Here is a 20412-nt window from a genome sequence, read left to right as displayed (position 1 = left end):
GGCACAGCGGACACACCAGGAACCGCGGTGTTGGTCGTCGAATGGCGCTAGCTGCACAGCATTTGTGCACCGCTGCCGTCAGTGTCAGCCAGTTTGCCGTGGCATACGGAGCTCCATCGCAGTCTTTAACACTGGTAGCATGCCGCGATAGCATGGACGTGAACCGTATGTGCAGTTGACGGACTTTGAGCGAGGGCGTATAGTGGGCATGCGGGAGGCCGGGTGGACGTACCGCCGAATTGCTCAACACGTGGGGCGTGAGGTCTCCACAGTACATCGATGTTGTCGCCAGTGGTCGGCGGAAGGTGCACGTGCCCGTCGACCTGGGACCGGACCGCAGCGACGCACGGATGCACGCCAAGACCGTAGGATCCTACGCAGTGCCGTAGGGGACCGCACCGCCACTTCGGCGAGGACCATTCGCAACCGTCTCCATGAAGCTGGGCTACGGTCCCGCACACCGTTAGGCCGTCTTCCGCTCACGCCCCAACATCGTGCAGCCCGCCTCCAGTGGTGTCGCGACAGGCGTGAATGGAGGGACGAATGGAGACGTGTCGTCTTCAGCGATGAGAGTCGCTTCTGCCTTGGTGCCAATGATGGTCGTATGCGTGTTTGGCGCCGTGCAGGTGAGCGCCACAATCAGGACTGCATACGACCGAGGCACACAGGGCCAACACCCGGCATCATGGTGTGGGGAGCGATCTCCTACACTGGCCGTACACCACTGGTGATCGTCGAGGGGACACTGAATAGTGCACGGTACATCCAAACCGTCATCGAACCCATCGTTCTACCATTCCTAGACCGGCAAGGGAACTTGCTGTTCCAACAGGACAGTGCACGTCCGCATGTATCCCGTGCCACCCAACGTGCTCTAGAAGGTGTAAGTCAACTACCCTGGCCAGCAAGGTCTCCGGATCTGTCCCCCATTGAGCATGTTTGGGACTGGATGAAGCGTCGTCTCACGCGGTCTGCACGTCCAGCACGAACGCTGGTCCAACTGAGGCGCCAGGTGGAAATGGCATGGCAAGCCGTTCCACAGGACTACATCCAGCATCTCTACGATCGTCTCCATGGGAGAATAGCAGCCTGCATTGCTGCGAAAGGTGGATATACACTGTACTAGTGCCGACATTGTGCATGCTCTGTTGCCTGTGTCTATGTGCCAGTGGTTCTGTCAGTGTGATCATGTGATGTATCTGACCCCAGAAATGTGTCAATAAAGTTTCCCCTTCCTGGGACAATGAATTCACGGTGTTCTTATTTCAATTTCCAGGAGTGTATTTTTTTCTATGGCTAATAGCTTTCGCGTTGCAGGGGACAAAAAATCGCATATAATTATGAATAGTATCTTAACAGTGCAAAATTAATGTTTATTGTTAAATGACGTGGATTAAGAACAAATATTAAATATGTGCATCACATCAAAGTGCAACGTACGCTCGATCTGCTCCTCGTGACCTGTGCCTTTTCGGCCTTTGACCTTCATGCTCCTCACGCTTCCAGTGAGGACACGTTATTTCGGCAGTACATGGAGGTTTCTCGTGTGTTGCAGGCCATCCGCTGCACGGTCGCTAACTGTTCGTGCGAGTGCTTCACACCCGGCAAGATGAACATCCGTTACTGCGACACCTGTGGACACAGCTGGGTGCCCCACGGTAAGTACCGCACGTACCACTGCTCTCACAGCCTCCAAACAGGTAGCCAGCCCTGGGTAAACTCTTCTATATGAGCGCTAGGGGCCGAAACGTAATAACAACTTCGTTTCTGCTCCAGAGCATTATTAATATTTTGATAGTTTCCAGTACCAAAGCTTAGCTCCTTACGTGTATCGTGATAACAAAATACATTATGTCAGAAGTGAAACGTTTGACTGTTACTGTCCTCAGACAAGTGATGTACTTTTGTGGCCCTGATTATTTGTTCAAAATAATGTTAAGTGTAAGCAACACTCTGATGACCGCAGGATAACTGAGAACCTTTGTTGAACATTAACGCTAATATCGTTGCAGCGGAAGCAATACGCCTTGCAGATGTCATAAGCTGGATGTTTGTTGTCAGACTGCCCGAATATTGGAAAATTTGTGATTAGCTTGTTGACAAATGCCTAAACATACAAATAGAAATGTCACAGCACTCGCATTTTATATTCCTTGCAAACATCACTTGAAACTCCGCTGTAGCTGCACAACTTAACCCTTTCTAAAGAAATAGCCTATGTTAGTCATTAAATTTGTGAATTTTAGGGGATATCTTAATTTTGATCTTCTGCTATTGGAGTAGATACTTCGTTACTTGAAACGAAACGCTGACCCTATATTACTGTTCCCTCTTTAGCCAAAATGGACAACTCTTACGTCCAAACACTTCTCTTGCTCTTACGACTGTCGTCTCTGACTTTTTTCTTCTCAGTCTGTTGTCGCAACAAGGCGACAGCACATTAGCTTCAGCGTTATTGACAATGGAGTTCCTGGATAATATTACTCCCAGAAACAAAGCTGTCGCCAATGGACACGAAAATTGACACTTGTATTCACTAAATTTCCTCATAGGGCAGGTTTCGTACTTCCACTGTTGCAAAGCCAAACTTATTTCTGTTACTTTGCAGTAAGATTTCCCCAGCAAGTCAGTCATCAATATTTAGTTTGATCCATTTATTCTGCACTCGTAACTATGTTACATTTGTGACAAAGTATTCCATCTATAAAGAACGGAAACCAACATCCGACTCACACCAAACTAAATCTGGGGTCCGAACCAGATTACATAAGTTCAGTAGACTACATTCAGTTCTCGCTTAAATTTAAAATTTACACGTCTTCTGAAAACCAATAGGGAACAGGAGGAGGGTGGAACTAAACGTCAATTTCAAATGAAAAATTACCTTGTATTGGAGGAACTAAAACCTATTACTATATAGAATGGAAGAGAGAATTGGGTTGGAGGTGGAAAGAGGAAGAAAAGGCTCTCGAGGAGAAAATCAATAACACCCCCTGAAAGTCGAAATTTTGTCACTCGAACAGGCCTCATGTTCGGACCTAGCTTGTGTCCTGCCTGGCTCTAGAACCTTCTCTGAGAATATATTTCAACTACGAGAAGTACAGAGTTTCCATAAATTATCTTTACAACTTAAAACTTTAATACCGTTAAAACTACACAAGACATTAACAAACGGTTTTCGACATGTGATGAGACAAATCATGAAGTTTTGTCTCCTCATTCATACACATCAATGAGTTCGCCCTTAGTGGCACGAATAATGAATGTCTAGTCAGGATTCCATTTCTATCCACGTACCATTCAGGATCTGTACGGTGACATCTTCAAATGCTTTGCAAATGCGTGCCTTCAAGCCTTGTAGGTCTTTAACCTTGGTTCGGTACACCAGATCCTTTACGAAACGCCACAGGAAGAAGTCACGGGAGAACGGGAACGTGGCTGCCATCGAACTGCAACATCTTGCCCAATCCTCTTATCCGCAACATTTTCATCCAGAAATTGACAGACATTTAGGGACCAGTGGAGTGGTGCCCCATACTGCTGGAATATGACATCAGGTTGCAAGTATTCCAACGGTGGCTCAGCAACTCTTGTAACTTGTCTGGGTAAACACCACCGTTGACGACAGACTCGATGAAAAAGAACGGACCAATGATACAATTGTGCATCAGTCAATACCAAATATTGACATTGAGACTGTCCTTTCCACTTCATGTGTAACATGAGGCTGCTGTGAATCCCGTATACGAACGTTATGACTCTTCAGTTGGCGAACAGATGAAACATAGCCTCGTCCGAAAAACAAATCGTTTCCAAAACGTCATTGTTTGCCTCAATTTTGCCTAGAATACACACTGCAAACTGTTCGCGCTAAGGTTTGTCCGTAGGGTTTAATGTCTGAAGCAGCTGTACATTGTAGGAACATAGGCGTAACTTATTAAGAAAGACACTGTGCACTGTTGAACGCCTCACTTGCAACTCTCTGGCCGCCGTAAGCACCGATTTTGTCAGACTACTTGCAACCGCCTACCGTACCTTGTGCACGTTGGCGTCTGAAACAGGTGGGCCACCCACCCCATTTTTATAGAGAACACTATTGTTTCCATAAATAACGTATGCCAAGCCCGAATAGTTGCTCGGGATGGAGGTTGCCTTCCATACCGTATTCGAAAAGTTTCGCTGCACTTGAGTATCGGTCATCGTCTGCATGAACGAAACCACACACTAAGCTTTCTCCTGTGGCGTCCACATTTTATCAGGTTTTCAGTTTCATTTTAGCGTCAAAAGGTAAAAAAAAACTTTCAGCTATCTTATCACATGTTGAAAACTACTTGCAGTATTAGTACAGTTTTGAAGTTTTTAAAATGTTAAGTTGTAAAGATAGTTTATGAACAGCCTGCACTTCTTTCCTTCCTACTTTGTTACAAATGACAGACGACCGGACATAGGCCTTGTCGCTTTCACTGTATTGTGTATTAGATTTCAGTATACTAGACAATAATGAAAAATAAAATGTTTCCTTTGTGTGATTTACAACCATGCTGTCTTCTAGCAACAGCTGGAGCGAATTACGACAGATCTTCAAGCTACGCGCTCATGGAAAAGTTTATATCGCCCAGTCTCTCTGTATTTGGTTTACTTGGAAATATTGGTGAATGTAGCAAGTGTCATATGTATACGTAAGTATGCAGACTGTCGTGGCCGTTGGCACTGAAAGTAAAATCTTCTACGCCCTTATGTCGGATCATGTTCCCCTTCAGCTGTTTCTACACGGCCGAAGTTTCGATCCGCCCGCTGGGATTTTCTTCAGATTTTTCTGTTGTCCTGTCTGTGTTCAGCTAAGTGAGTACACTGTAAGATCGTGAAGAAGATCCCAGCAGAGAAGAAACGGAAGCGGAACATAGCGCGACGTAACTACCTAGAAGATTATATCATACTTACGTCAGGTTCACCAGGTGATAGCTGCAATAAAGGTAGTGCTGTATAGCTACCTTTATGTCGCCAGATTATATTATCCAGAAGAACGGTATCCAGGCGGTTACGATAAAATTAGGAACATATTAGCGGTACTGGCAGATTTTATCTCAAATATATAAAAAATTCTACGATGATTTTAGAGATGTTTACTCACCAAGAGAGAGTGTACAAATTGTCTTTTGCTTTAGAAAAATCAACAGATTACAATCTCCGACGTAGATTACAGTCAAAACTTATTCATCGAAGTTCAGTGTTCGCTCCAGCATACTTAAGTGTTTGTACTATTTCAGAGTGCGCTATCGTCTGCACCAGCATCTATAGTGGTGCTTTATTGGTCGCTATACTATGTTTAGTGTATGATACTCGGTATCATTTCCATTTGTGTCCTACCTGTTGCGTTCACGTGCGATGCGTGAACAAGCTCCTGCACTATTTCAATGTTGAAGTACTTGTGCTTTATGTAACCAAGAGCTCGTGACGCATTATTAAACTAATCTCTGAGTCAAATTACGTTTCCACGACTAATCACACATTGAATTCTCTCTGTAACCCTCGCATGCAGAAGAAACACATGTACTGCACAGGGGCAGCTCTTCTCCACTTAGGCGTCCTGGGGTAGTACGAGTTACGTACTGATAAATAAGTAGAGCTCCAAAACTGATACAAAGAGTATATTATACGACACGTCACACACAAATGAGATTATGTTAACCAAAAGAATTATAACTTTATGATGAATCTAACACCGGAACCGTCGTAAATACGGAGCTTAGCGCTCTTTGAAAGAAATCTATCAAGGAACGAAGGAAGAATGCTGTTACTTGAATGACTATAAGGCTATTCAACCACCTCATCAACTTCGATGTGTTGTAGCGCAAAAGCTCCTAAAGTAAGTTAAAAACTATAAAACTTTATTCAGGAGCTTCAGCCAAAAATTACTTTTACTTCCACTTAGCGTAACGAAAGTGTGACCGTGCTAATGTCACGCTAAACTGTCTTCACCAGGTAAGTCACGAGCTGTGGCCACTCTTTGTGTGTTGAAAACCTCCTACAGTGCCGCGATATACTTTTGATTCTACTCTCCCTCTGATAATCTGACTAGTGTTGACAACTAACTGTTAATAAGGCTGGTTGTGGCCTGGATCATCTTCGTTACGCATCACACAGTAACTATACAAATTTATTGCCTCAAAGATATGCCCACAAAATATGTAAACAAATAAAGGAAAAAGTCAAAAAAATAAAAGACAGATTTACTGAAGTACCCTCACAAACAATATTTCGTGGGCATGTGTGTCTGCAACGCTGTTTCACAACGTCGATTCACACACAAAGCGCTAATATCCCAGTGGTAGAAACATAGTAATCTTCATTCGTATCAGCAAAAATACACGTCATTCACATGCTCGCATTCTTACAGAACTGAACACGCAACATAGTAATCAGAATGAATTGCAATATAGTAGCCTAAAACAAGTGTTATATTCGAACTACAAACTGCCAGGTACAACATAGTGTGATTCTGATTAAAAATTTTAGCCATCAAACAAGCGATCAAGTATCTGATAGCTGTTTCATTAGATATGCAATTTAACTATGCGTTCCATAATGGTTCACGCTTTTTACTGTTATCCAGACCATACGAACAGATGAAAGGCATCGAAAATCAATTCAAACAGAAGCACTAGGTAAATGTTCACTGCACTCGCTATATTCTGAGATTAAGCGTGTATGAAGTTACGAAGTGCCCAATTTAAAAACTGAGCAGACTCTAACATAACTAAAGCTGTTTACTGACATACTATCGACATACTATCAATGCTTTGTTGTCATAGGAAATGCTTCCGGCGGCTCCAGTTTCGTCAGTAAGTGAATCTTCACTTGCTCAGTCATCTTGGGCGTTGTCCAGTTCTCCTGTTACCATCTTGCACGTACAGATTATTCTCTTGATATTGGTAAGGGAGAGAAAGATATGGACAGAGAGAGAGAGAGAGAGAGAGAGAGAGAGAGGAAAGGAAAGAATGAGATGTTCACACAAAGACAGTGTGTGGAGAGGAAGAGACGAACACAGATAAAGAAGAAAAAAGGAGATGAACAGCGACAGGGAACGCTTAAAGGAAATGGACAGAGAGAAGGGGGAGGAAAAGATGCGTGGAATCTACGTACGTTACATACGCTTGTGTGGGCAAAGATGCGTGTAATAGGCTAGTGTGTATATTGGGGCTAACCAATATTCGCGCCCTCGGACGCCACAGCTTGATGCCTTGTATATTAACAGCACAAAAAGTCTAACAAATGTTTGTCCCGTGCATATTTTCGGTAGAAAATGGAGTGGAAGGAAGGCAGTTAGGCGAAACTGCAACCGCATGTAGGAAAAGTATTTTCATTCAATAAATTGTAAGTGAACTGTCCAGTTAATGCAGTGGATACAGTTTTGGGTTCGAAAATTTTAATTCGAGAGCTCAATTCTGGGCCTAGGCGTAACCGTGTTATTAAATACTTTTTATCTGCCCAATTATGGTGTAGTACACTGTTCCTTAAACAATACAAATCCTACAAGTACCTTTTAAAAAAAAACATTGAAAGTAACAAGTGTTGGTTATACATGCTGAAATATTCACAATCATTCCATTTAATGTAAACAAGGCCACATAATTATGAAGCCGTCACCGTCTTGCAGAATGCCTTGTTGATAATTTGGGTCCCATGACTTCGTGGGGTCTGCGCCCCATTCCAAACCTACCACCAGTTCTCACGAGGGAACCTCCCCATCGCACCCCCCTCATATTTAGTTATAAGTTGGCACAGTGGATAGGCCTTGAAAAACTCAATACAGAGCAATCGAGAAAACCGGAAGAAGTTGTGTGGAACGATGAAAAAAATAAGCAAAATATACAAACTGAGTAGTCAATACCGAACATATACAACATCAAGGATAATGCGAGCCTAGGAGCTCCGTGGTGCCGTGGCTAGCATGAGCGGCTGCGGAACGAGGGATCCTTGGTTCAAATACACCCTTGAGCGAAAAGTTTACTTTCTTTATTTTAGCATAGTTATGATCTGTCCGTTCCGTTCGTTCATTGACGTCTCTTCACTGTAATAAGTTTAATGTCTGTGTTTTGCGACTGCACCGTAAAACCGTGCCATTAGTAGACGAAAGGACGTGCCTCTCCAATGGGAACCGAAAACATTTGATCGCAAGGTCACAGGTCAACCGATTCCTCCACTGGAAAACACGTCCGATATATTCCATACGACACTGGTGACGGCATGTGCGTCACATGACAGGAATATGTTGTCGACCCACCTAATTTGTACACTTGGCGAATAGGTAAAACGTTCTTCTACCTGGGCCGATTTAGGTTTTCTTGTGGATGCGATAATCACTCCCAAAAAAGTGATGAAAACATAAGTTTGTCACATAAACTGCAACAAATGAATGCAACAGTTTCACAGTCGCACAGTTCTCCCTGTGCTCTGTCAAAACATATGGTTTTAACGATTTCAATATTTTCCGTTTGTGGACCGTCAAATCCTGCATATGTCCAAGCACATCTGAACATGTCCTGGAATTTTAGAGATCGAAGTTGATTATGTGTGAGTGCCTGAACTTTGATAATTGTCTGAAAATAAAAAATTAAACTTTTTACTCGAGGGAAGGCTTGAACCAAGGACCTCTCATTCCGTAGCTGCTCACGCTAACCACGGGACCACGGCGCGCCTGAGCTCGTATTATCCTTGATGTTGCCTATGTTGCGCATGGACTACTCAGTTTGTATATTTTGCTTATTTTTTTTCATAGTTCCACACAACTTCTTCCTGTTTTCTCGATTGATCTGTGTTCAAATTTTCAAGGCCTATCCACTGTGCCAACTTGGGGGTGCGATGGGGAGGGTCCCTCGTCAGCAACTGAAATGGGGACACACGTCGCCCGGCCACGGTTTTCCAGTCGTCTAGTGTCCAGCTGATGTGGTCACAATGTCGTGCCGTTAACAAAGGTACTCGTGTCGGTCGTCTGCTACCATGAACGCCCAATTTCGCCGCAGTGTCGTAATGCGTACGTTCGTCGTACGTCCTACATTGATTTGTGGGCTATTTCACGCAGTGTTGCTTGTCTTTTAGCACTGACCACTCTACGCAAACGCCGCCGGTGTCAGAAGTTAAGTGAAGGCCGTTGTCCCCTGCCTTGTCCGTGGTGAGAGTTCATGCCTGAAATTCGGTATTCTCGGCACACTGTTGATGTCGGAATATTGAATTCCCTAACGATTTACGAAATGGAATGTCCCATGCGTCTTGCTCGTACTACCGTTCCACGTTCGAAGTCTGTTAATTCCCGTCGAACCGCCATAACCACGCCTGCAACCGTTCCGCAAGAAGCATCTGACTAGCAATGACAGCTTACCCAATCCATTGCCCTTTTATACCTTGAGTACGCGATTCTATTTGTAGGTGTGTACATCGCGATTCCATGACTTGTCATCCCAGTATGTAGCAAAATTTATAGTGAAATATAAAAAAATACATGGTTATTACAAATGATTGAAGCGATTTCACAGCTCTACAATAACTTTATTATTTGAGATATTTTCAAAATGCTTTGCACACACATACAAAAACTCAAAAAGTTTTTTTAGGTATTCACAAATGTTCGATATGTGCCCTTTTAGTGATTCGGCAGACATCAAGCCGATAATCAAGTTCCTCCCACACTCGGCGCAGCATATCCCCATCAATGAGTTCGAAAGCATCGTTGATGCGAGCTCGCAGTTCTGGCACGTTTCTTGGTAGAGGAGGTTTAAACACTGAATCTTTCACATAACCCCACAGAAAGAAATCGCATGGGGTTAAGTCGGGAGAGCGTGGAGGCCATGACATGAATTGCTGATCATGATCTCCACCACGACCGATCCATCGGTTTTCCAATCTCCTGTTTAAGAAATGCCAAAAATCACAAAAAGTGCCAAAAAGTGCGGTGGAGCACCATCCTGTTGAAAGATGAAGTCGGCGCTGTCGGTCTCCAGTTGTGGCATGATCCAATTTTCCGCGGGCTACGCGTGAAACTTGCCCGCACGCGTTCAACCGTTTCTTCGCTCACTGCAGTCCGACCTGTTGATTTCCCCTTACAGAGGCATCCAGAAGCTTTAAACTGCGCATACCATCGCAGAATGGAGTTAGCAGTTGGTGGACCTTTGTTGAACTTCGTCCTGAAGTGTCGTTGCACTGTTATGACTGACTGATGTGAGTGCATTTCAAGCACGACATACGCTTTCTCGGCTCCTGTCGCCATTTTGTCTCACTGCGCTCTCGAGCGCTCTGACGGCAGAAACCTGAAGTGCGGCTTCAGCCGAACTAACTTTATGAGTTTTTCTACGTATCTTTAGTGTGTCGTGACCACATGTCAATGAATGGAGCTACAGTGAATTTATGAAATCGCTTCAATCATTTGTAATAGCCCTGTATAAATACGGAAATTTACACTGCATAATTCCACTTATTTTACATAATTACGCAAGCGGCCAACAAATGGCTCCACGTACTTTTCAGATGTCACATATGCTCATTTCGTAAAGACCACAAAAGTTTATGAAGAGTCGGCACTGCAGCGTTAGTCGTTCTGTACGTGGGTCCACTCGAAGACTAAACACACGAGGAAAATATAGAATTTCGTTGGCCAATGTTGTTTTGCACACCAGCTGGCGTGGGCTAGTAGAGCAGTATTACTGGAGTACACTCGTGGGCGGTTGCTGCAGCCATAGCAGACCTCTTGCCGCCAGCAGGGACGCGGCGCCGCCCACGCATGGCCGGCCGCCACGCCGTAATCGGATGAGGCCTCATTAACAACACGTCCGACCCAGCGGCGCGGGCCCTGATGCGCCGACAAGCTGATTCCGACCCCGTCAATACTGGCATTCCGAATTCGATATCACACGCGGACGCACACACACGCGGACGCGCACACACGCACACACACACACACACACACACACACACACACACACACGTGCGCGCGCGCTGAATACGCCTGATGGCCTCTGCGACAGCGCAGCATCAACGCTGCCCTTTCGCGTATTTCAAATTACTGACAAGGACGCCTCAAACGTCCACACTGCCGTCAGAGAGATCTTTACGCTTTACACTTGCCGAAAACTATTCATTACCACAGGATGAACACGTCGCACGGGCGAAGCGATAAAAATCACGACACGTGTAGACAACTAGATCAGCTTGACAACTGTAATGCCTGCGATGAGCTTGCGTCCTTTTTCGGGGTGCCTCTAATTGAACATTGAGTAGCCGCTTGAAGGCGACACCTTCGAAAGTTTATTTTTTGCAGGACACCACCTGTAGCATTCAGTTTCTCTTATTGGCCGGTTTTGCTCTCTAATTTAGTAACAGCATCATCAGAATCTCTGGAATTTACAGTTCAAAGTACATTGAAACGTAATCAGTGAACTGATGTACCTCGTACTATAAATACCAGAGACGCTGATATTTCTCTTGTTAAATTAAAGAGCGAGACCGGTCAGGGACGCCTCAAGCATCCACACTGCACTAATGTACTTCACACTGTTTATTTCAGAGACTCTGATGATGCCCTTGTTAAATTAAAGAGCTAAATCGATCAATGACACTCAGGTGAGTGCGACATTTGGCTGTACTGAAAAACTTAATTTCAATAGTCGCTGCTTTCCTCGGTAACTTCGGAAGTGCGTTGCAACAGTCAAGCAGTGCATCAAAATATCGAAACGCGGAGGTAATGCTTAATGTTGCCAGATTTTCATACCCATGCTTTGTATCACATATGACACCACTCCAACACTTTTTACCAACTTCGTAAAATATTAATGCTTTCTTAATTTTGTATTCTTTAATATCTGTATAACTAATTTTCTGATTGTTGTTACGAGATTTACTTCCTTCTAGAGTTAAATTTTGAAAAACGTTTTATGTTGAATTAACGGTGCTTGAAGAGAGAACCTTAGAATTGCATTCGACAGGAAAAAGAGGAAGTAAGTCCCTCACTGCCTGAGAGGTGAAAACGCTCGAAACGAAAAGATGGATGTGAGCGAGCAGGACGATACTACTATAGACTGTTGCCAGACATTCAGGTAGGCATAACCTGAGAGCCGGCCGGAGTGGCCGAGCGGTTCTAGGCGTTGCAATCTGGAACCGCGCGACCGCTACGGTCGCAGGTTCGAATCCTGCCTCGGGCATGGATGTATGTGATGTCCTTAGGTTAGCTAGGTTTAAGTAGTTCTAAGTTCTAGGGGACTGATGACCTCGGAAGTTAAGTCCCATAGTGCTCAGAGCCATTTGAACCATTTGAACCATAACCTGAGAGAAGAGCAAGGTTAAGTTATCTCCAAGTTATCTTAAAGAAGTCTCGCGTGAAATTTATTTCTGAAGGTAGCAACGTGGCATATTATGGTATCCACTGAATTATTTTTACGTCGTCAAGAAGAGACTTTATGCAGCATATTGTTTGCATATCACGGAAGCGTAACAATGTCCACCACCGCCGCCATTACACCTCATCTCTTCAACACTTCTAGGCAGCGTAAGGGTTTAGAAAGTACGAGATCTATTTTTTTTTTCAAGGTCCTATCAGTCGCGAAATTAAAACCACTGTGAAAATCCGATGAAGCCTCGTGCAAATGAGTTGCGCAGAGTCTTTAATAAGCTCGCCGATCGCGTCACGTTGCAATTGTCAGTTCTGAGCGTACAGTGAACATTCCTAGAACAACAGAGTCTCCCGCCTAGTGGGAAGTATGCTGAGGGGTTCAATGCAGCCGCAATTACTTCTCGAATCAGTGATGTGCACGGTGAAGTTTCCGTGAGCGGCAATAAAGAGTGGCAATGGTGCAGGAACTTTGAAACCGGATGTACATAAGTCCCTGATGCCAGTGCCAGCGGCCACGAAAAGATGCGATTCTCAGTCAATAATCTTGTTCAGTGAGTGGATCAGGCGTAAAAAGTCGGTTCAAAATTTCTCTCTGAGTGATTCGTTTCCTGGAATTTCAAGGTCAGCTCTCTATGCATTCGTCAGGGAGAGACTTCACTAGCGCAAACTATGTGCGAGATTGGATTCCAAGGTATTGCCCGACCATCACAAAACACAGCGAATAAGCGCCGTCGTAATGTTTCTCCAGCTCCACCATGATGAAGAAGAATATTTTTTTCAACAAAATTGTCACATGAAACGAGAGATGGGTCCATTTCGAAAGTGAAGAAGCAGAAGAGCAATCCAAACAGTGGCTACATTCTCATTCCCCGAGTAAACGAAAGAAGTGAAAGTGAACCTTCTCCATCAGAAAGTGTATGGCTACTGCGTTCAGGGACTGAAAACGAGTTTTGTTAGTGGGATTTATGGAACGTGGCACATCAATGCGGCGTCACACAATGTGACTCTTCAACGTCCACGACGGGAGACAAGCGAAGCAGAATGTTGGCATCATTCATGGCAATGCTCGGCCGCAAACTGCAGCTTGAACAAAACCGCTGCTGAAACGTTTTCGATGGGAAGTGTTTGATGACCCACCACACAGCCCGACTTGGCATCTTATGATTTTGGTCTCGATGTTCACGTATACCCCTGGCTATGAGGACAGCGTTTCGCACAGACAACGAGCTGCAGATCAGCATAGAGAATTATTTGGAAGCATAGACGGCTGCTTCTATGACGATGGTGTTGGAAAGTTGGTACCATGCTTTTTTTTTAAGTCATAACGGTGAATACAAAGAGAATTAGCTGTAATGTGCAGCTAAATGTTGAAAATAAAACAGTTTTGATTTTCACTGTGGATTCCATTCCGCGACCCATCGGACCCATAACAAAAATCCTCGTACGATTGCATGAATGGGTGGCTTCATTGCATTTGTTTCATAGAAGTGTGAATTTAAATCTACGCCACGTTACCTACGTTACGATCCTGTTCCTAAAAAAAATGGTTCAAATGGCTCTGAGCACTATGGGACTTAACTTCTAAGGTCATCAGTCCCCTAGAATTTAGAACTACTTGAATCTAACTAACCTAAGGACATCACACACACCTATGCCCGAGGCAGGATTCGAACCTGCGACCGTAGCGGTCGCGCGGTTCCAGACTGTAGCGCCTAGAACCGCTCGGCCACCCCGGCCGACGGTCCTGTTTCTAGTCCATTAATATTTTCGTGTGATCACAGAAGCAAAGATAATTACTCGAATAGTTAATTAATCTCTAAAGTATTTACGTTCTGAGTGAAATTTGTTTTTCAATTTGAGAGAGAATGCAATCTTCATCTGCTTCATGTTCTTTGAATGTTAAACAACTGCATAAAATACTGATTAAACTTGCTTCTGATTGAATAAGTGTTAAAAAGTGTATTCTATGTTTCATACAATTTAGGATTTAATAAGGGGTTAAACAAGTGTCTTGCATGCCATAAAAGTTTAAGGACAACCAGTTCCCAATTTTCTAGGTCCTGTGTAGACCAGTAATTAAGCTTTCACCAAAGAGTATTGTGTTCATATTCTGTATGTTTGTTCATGGAGAGAGTGATTCTTTGAAGTGTTGGTGTTGACCATAACAGTTTTAGGATGCCTATGTACTAGACATTGTTTTTCTCAGTAGTCAATTGGTTGGTATTAAAGAGCATGATGTTAATCAAACTGGTCGGCTGGTAAACGTTAGCGTGACATAATATGTTGCTTTAGTGATATTTAACGATAGGAAACTTCCTGGTGGAAGTAAGTGATTGATGTTACTAGTATGTTCTCGTCAGTTTTCATTTTCATTTTACACTGTGAACGTAAAGAAACCTTAAAGCTTAAATTTGGTTTCTAAAGTTTGAAACTTATTAATAGTTATACTGAAATTATTTGCCCGATTTGGATTGGCGACAGTTTTCATTCACTACTGCATGAACAAACTGTTTCGAATACCGTTGTTCGTTCGTTATCCCTTTTTAATACAAGGCTCTGTGAGGTAACGAAGTTCACAGTTCGATTGTTTTTAACGCCTTACACACATGGACACACAGCCGCGGTTAATTAATCCTGCAAACAGTAACATTTACTTATTTTGCAACTAGTAACTTAATCCGTAGGGCTATATGTGCTGTTACAGTGGCGGAAACTGTGCAATGGTTACATATAGGTAATGTTACAAGATGTTCCGAGTTTTAGGGGTATCATGCCCGTACCGCATAAGCCTTAAGCGGAACGTTACATGTTCACACATTTGGGGACTACTAACATTTCGAAATGTAATGCGTAATCACTTCAAATATGATGGGGGGTACATGAAAGTTTCGAAATGGGTTTCTTAACGCGTCGAAGGCGGTAACTAAGAACGTTGAAAGTTATATACGACCGCTCGCTCACAGAAAGGTCTGCACCTATACGGTGTTCGAACAGTATGAATCACCTAGAAGAAAACGATTTATTAACAAATAGTCAGCACAGATTTAGAAAATATCGTTGTTTTGAAAAACAACTAGCTCTTTACACTCGTGAAGTAATGAGCGCTTTCAACAGGTGATGTCAAATTGATTCCATATTTTTAGATTCCAGAAGGCTTCTAACCACACTGCGTGCCTATGGAATATCGCCTCAGTTGTGCGACTGGATTTGCGATTTCCTGTCAGAAAGGTCACAGTTCGTAGTAATAGACGCAAAGTCATCGAGTAAAACAGAAGTAATATCCGACATAGGAGAGAATCTAAGTAGCCCTCTTAGACTGTTTGCAGATGATGCTGGCATTTACCGTCTGGTAAAGTCATCAGATGATCATAACGAATTGCAAAATGATTTAGATGAGATATCTCTACGGTACTAAAAGTGGAAATTGACCCTGAATAAAGAAAAGTGTGAAGTTATTCACATTAATACTAAAAGATATTCGCTAAGTTTCGATTACACGATAAGTAACACAAATCTGAAGGCTGGAAATTAAGTAAATACTTAGGGATTACAATTGAAAATAACCTAAATAGGAACGATCACATATATAATGTTGTGGGTGGAGGAAACTAAAGACTGCGATTCATTGGCAGAAACGTAGATGATGCAACATGTCTTAGTAGACCTTAGTAGCTACTGCTTAGACCACGCTTGTCAGCCTGTTCTGGAGTACTGCTGTGCGGTGTGGGATTCGCATCAGTTGGGACTGATGGACGACATCGAAAAAGTTCAAAGAAGGGCAGCTCGTTTTGTATTATCGCGAAATAGGGGAGATAGTGCCTCGGACATGACACGTGAGTTGGAGTGGGAATCGTTAAGACAGAGACGTTTTTCGTTGCGACGGGATCTTCTCTTGATAATTGAATCACCAGTTTTCTCCTCCTATTGCGGAAACGTTCTACTGGCACCGACTTACATAGGGAGAAATGATCATCACGATAAAATAAGGGAAATCAGGGCTCGCGCGGAAAATTTTAAGTGCTTGTTTTTCCCGCCCGCCGTTCGAGAGTGGAACGGTAGAGAGACAGTTTGCAGGTGGTTCATCAAACCCTCTGCCAGGCACTTTATTGTGAATAGCAGAGTAATCACGTAGATGTAGATGTAGACGGTGCGCCAGGAAGTCGCGATCAGCCGATGGACTAAAGGCACGCCTCAGCGCATTCCGCCACTGTACGTTTCTAAAACATTCAGCCGCGTGGCTCTGTTGTTGTGTTATTCCCGCCACACCGTTGTTTTCTGGAGAGTGTGTCGACGTCTGCCCCGTCTCGTCCACTGACAATCTACGATATATATCTCTTGCCTCACCAATTAGTATCTACATCCCATGACAGTGACCGCCCTTCGCGCCTGCCCACTTGTTCGTTTCGTGCTTAAGTTTGCAGTCAGAATCGAAGAGCTGAAAGCAGGTGACTTTTAGGTGTGTGCACAACGCCCATTGACGTTCTCTACCCACTCAATCAGTCGAAATACGGCTGGTAAGTAAATTGTAGGCATTGTAACTATTTCGAAGCACAGTAAATACAAAGAATTTGAATGAAGCTGCATGCTACATACGTGTATAACTACACTAACAGTTTTGAACATCATCCCATCTAAGGTTTCAAAGTTTCATTAGTACTCTTAAGAAACGCAAAACATGCAGTTCTTATTGTGCATTTGTTTAACCATTTTATGGACATATTTGTGTTGAGAGTTTTTGAAGCCAAGCTATTGAGTCAGACATGTCAGGAAGACTAATGTAAAACCCCATTTTATTATTTGGACAAAAAAAATTACTACAAGTATAAAGGTGGTACTTTCAATGAACATAACAATACATTGTCCAGCCACTGTGGCCGAGCGGTTCTAGGCGTTTCAGTCCGGAACCGCGCTACTGCTGGGGTCACAGGTTCGAATCCTGCCTCGGGCATTGATGTATATGTCCGTAGGTTGGTTAGGTTTAAGTAGTTTTAAGTCTAGGGTACTGATGACCTCAGATGTTAATTCCCATAGTGCTTAGATCCATTTGAACCATATTAATACTTTGAGTACAATTTTACCAAAGTAACAGCCTTGAAACTTCCTAGCAGATTAAAACTGTGTGCCGGACCGAGACTCGAACTCGGGACCTTTGCCTTTCGCGGGCAAGTGCTCTACCAACTGAGCTACCCAAGCACGACTCATGCCCCGTTCTCACAGCTTTAGTTCTGCCGGTACCTCGTCTCCTACCTTCCAAACTTTACAGAAGCTCTCCTGCGAACCTTGCAGAACTAGCACTGCTGAAAGAAAGGATATTGTGGAGACATGGCTTAGCCACAGCCTGGGGGATGTTTTCAGAATGAGATTTTCACTCTGCAGAGGAGTGTGCGCTGATATGAAACTTCCTGGCAGATTAAAACTGTGTTCACAATATATACTTAGGTAAAGATTGGAAATTCAAATCTATTATTAATATCCAGACTTTTACGCCCTCATCTCCCCGATGTTCCACACCATCAGACCATACGTCCCGATTTTTGCATTTTGAATTTGGCAACACTTCCCTTTCCATTGTGTAACTATGAAGAATAGTTATGAAGTTTCAATTATCAACCATAAAAACTTAAAGTTATTTAATTGGTTTTCGTTTCTTTATTGGTACATGTTCAGTAGTTCTAGTGCACCTTGTAATCCCCGCACCACACTACCGAAGTACGCCGCTTTAGAACCAAAACAAAATGGTGAATCCTATTGACCAAACGGAGTTTCGTGCGGTAACTTCTACTTCTACATCGACATACATATTCTTCAAGCCACTGTCTGGTGCATGGTTAGTGATTTTCTTTTCTGCTCCACTCGCCAACAGAGAGAGGGAAAAGCGATTGCTACATGCCCCTGTTTCAGCCGTAATTTCCCTTACCTTATCTTCGTGGTTCTTACGCGAAATAGACGTTGGCGGCAATAGAATCATTCTGCAGCCAGCTATTCTCTAAATTTTCTCAGTAGTGTTTCGCGAAAAGAACGTAGTCTTTCCTGCAGGAATTCCTATCTGAGTTCGCGAAACATCTCCATAATGAAACTTCCTGGCAGATTAAAACTGTGTCCCCGACCGAGACTCGAACTCGGGACCTTTGCCTTTCGCGGGCAAGTGCTCTACCATCTGAGCTACCGAAGCACGACTCACGCCCGGTCTCACAGCTTTACTTCTGCCAGTATCTCGTCTCCTATCTTCCAAACTTTACAGAAGCTCTCCTGCGAACCTTGCAGAACAAGCACTCCTGAAAGAAGGGATATTTCGGAGACATGGCTTAGCCACAGCCTGGGGGATGTTTCCAAATTGAGATTTTCACTCTGCAGCGGAGTGTGCGCTGATATGAAACTTCCTGGCAGATTAAAACTGTGTGCCCGACGGAGACTCGAACTCGGGACCTTTGCCTTTCGCGGGCAAGTGCTCTACCATCTGAGCTACCGAAGCACGACTCACGCCCGGTCTCACAGCTTTATTTCTGCCAGTATCTCGTCTCCTACCTTCCAAACTTTACAGAAGCTCTCCTGCGAACCTTGCAGAACTAGCACTCCTGAAAGAAAAAACCATGTCTCCGCAATATCCTTTCTTTCAATAGTGCTAGTTCTGCAAGGTTCGCAGGAGAGCTTCTGTAATGTTTGGATGGTAGGAGACGAGATACTGGCAGAAGTAAAGCTGTGAGACCGGGCGTGAGTCGGTAGCTCAGATGGTAGAGCACTTGCCCGCGAAAGGCAAAGGTCCCGAGTTCGATTCTCGGTCGGGCACACAGTTTTAATCTGCCAGGAAGTTTCATATCAGCGCCCACTCCGCTGAAGAGTGAAAATCTCATTCTGGAAACATCCCCCAGGCTGTGGCTAAGCCATGTCTCCGCAATATCCTTTCTTTCAGGAGTGCTAGTTCTGCAAGATTCGCAGGAGAGCTTCTGTAAAGTTTGGAAGGTAGGAGACGAGATACTGACAGAAGTAAAGCTGTGAGACCGGGCGTGAGTCGTGCTTCGGTAGCTCAGATGTTAGAGCACTTGCCCGCGAAAGGCAAAAGTCCCGAGTTCGAGTCTCGGTCGGGCACACAGTTTTAATCTGCCAGGAAGTTTCATATCAGCGCACACTCCGCTGCAGAGTGAAAATCTCATTCTGGAAACATCTCCATAATACTTGAATGTTGAAGGAATCTACCGATATCAAATCTAGCAGTCCGCCTCTCAATTTCTTGGTATCTGCCCTTAATCCGACCTCATTAGTATTCCAAATACTCAAACAGTATTCAAGAAAGGGTTTGACTAGAGTTCAGTACGTGGCCTCTTTTACAGTCGAGGTACACTTTTATAAAATTCTCCCAATCAACAGAAGTCGACCATTCACCTCCCCTACTATAGCCCTTATCTGCTTGTTCCATTTCTTTATCGCTTAGCAACGTTACGCCTGAGTATTTCACCGACATGACCGTGTCAAGCGGCACGTCACTAATGCCGTATCCGAACATAACGGGACTGTTTCTCCTACTCATATGTTTTAACTTACATTTTTCTACGTTTGGAACAAGGAGCCATCCACCTCACCAACTAGAAATTCCGTCTAGGTCACCTTGTATCCTGCAACAGTCGTTCAACGAGGACACCGTACTGTTCACCACAGCATCATCAGTAAACAGCCGCAGATTTCTGCTCGCCCTCTCCGTCAGACCATTTAGGTATATAGAGAATAAATAATTTGTTTAAATGTTGCATCGGTGTCAGATCAATTCAAATGTGTTGAATCGTAATCTTTTCTAGTTAGATCTCCGCTATCAACAAAATTCCAACACACATACTCCAAGACTATGCCACACAGTTAAATGTGGTAGAAAAGTAGGGGAAATCTGTGTTAGACATTAAAGCACAAAAGGAAACATTCAAATATGATAAATAAACATATTGTGTGAAGACATGCTCTGCCTCAGTTGAAAGTTAGTGGAAAGGAGGTGAAACTGAACCGAAAAAGAAAAAAAAAAAAAAAACAGGTTTTGAGCTAAAGTA

General features: G+C 43.8%; 1 protein-coding gene across 1 annotated transcript in view; it reads left to right on the top strand.

The window, feature by feature from the left end:
* Window positions 1-20412, top strand: part of LOC126095660 (uncharacterized) — a 755174-nt gene that overhangs the window by 377869 nt on the left and 356893 nt on the right. Inside the window, exon 3 of the mRNA XM_049910417.1 lies at window positions 1556-1658. Within this exon, the coding sequence (XP_049766374.1) occupies window positions 1556-1658 (103 nt within the window). The remainder of the gene's footprint in view (window positions 1-1555; window positions 1659-20412) is intronic.

This window comes from Schistocerca cancellata, chromosome 8 (assembly GCF_023864275.1).
Source record: "Schistocerca cancellata isolate TAMUIC-IGC-003103 chromosome 8, iqSchCanc2.1, whole genome shotgun sequence".
Classification (NCBI taxonomy): domain Eukaryota; kingdom Metazoa; phylum Arthropoda; class Insecta; order Orthoptera; family Acrididae; genus Schistocerca; species Schistocerca cancellata.
This window is presented reverse-complemented; position numbering and strand designations above follow the sequence as displayed.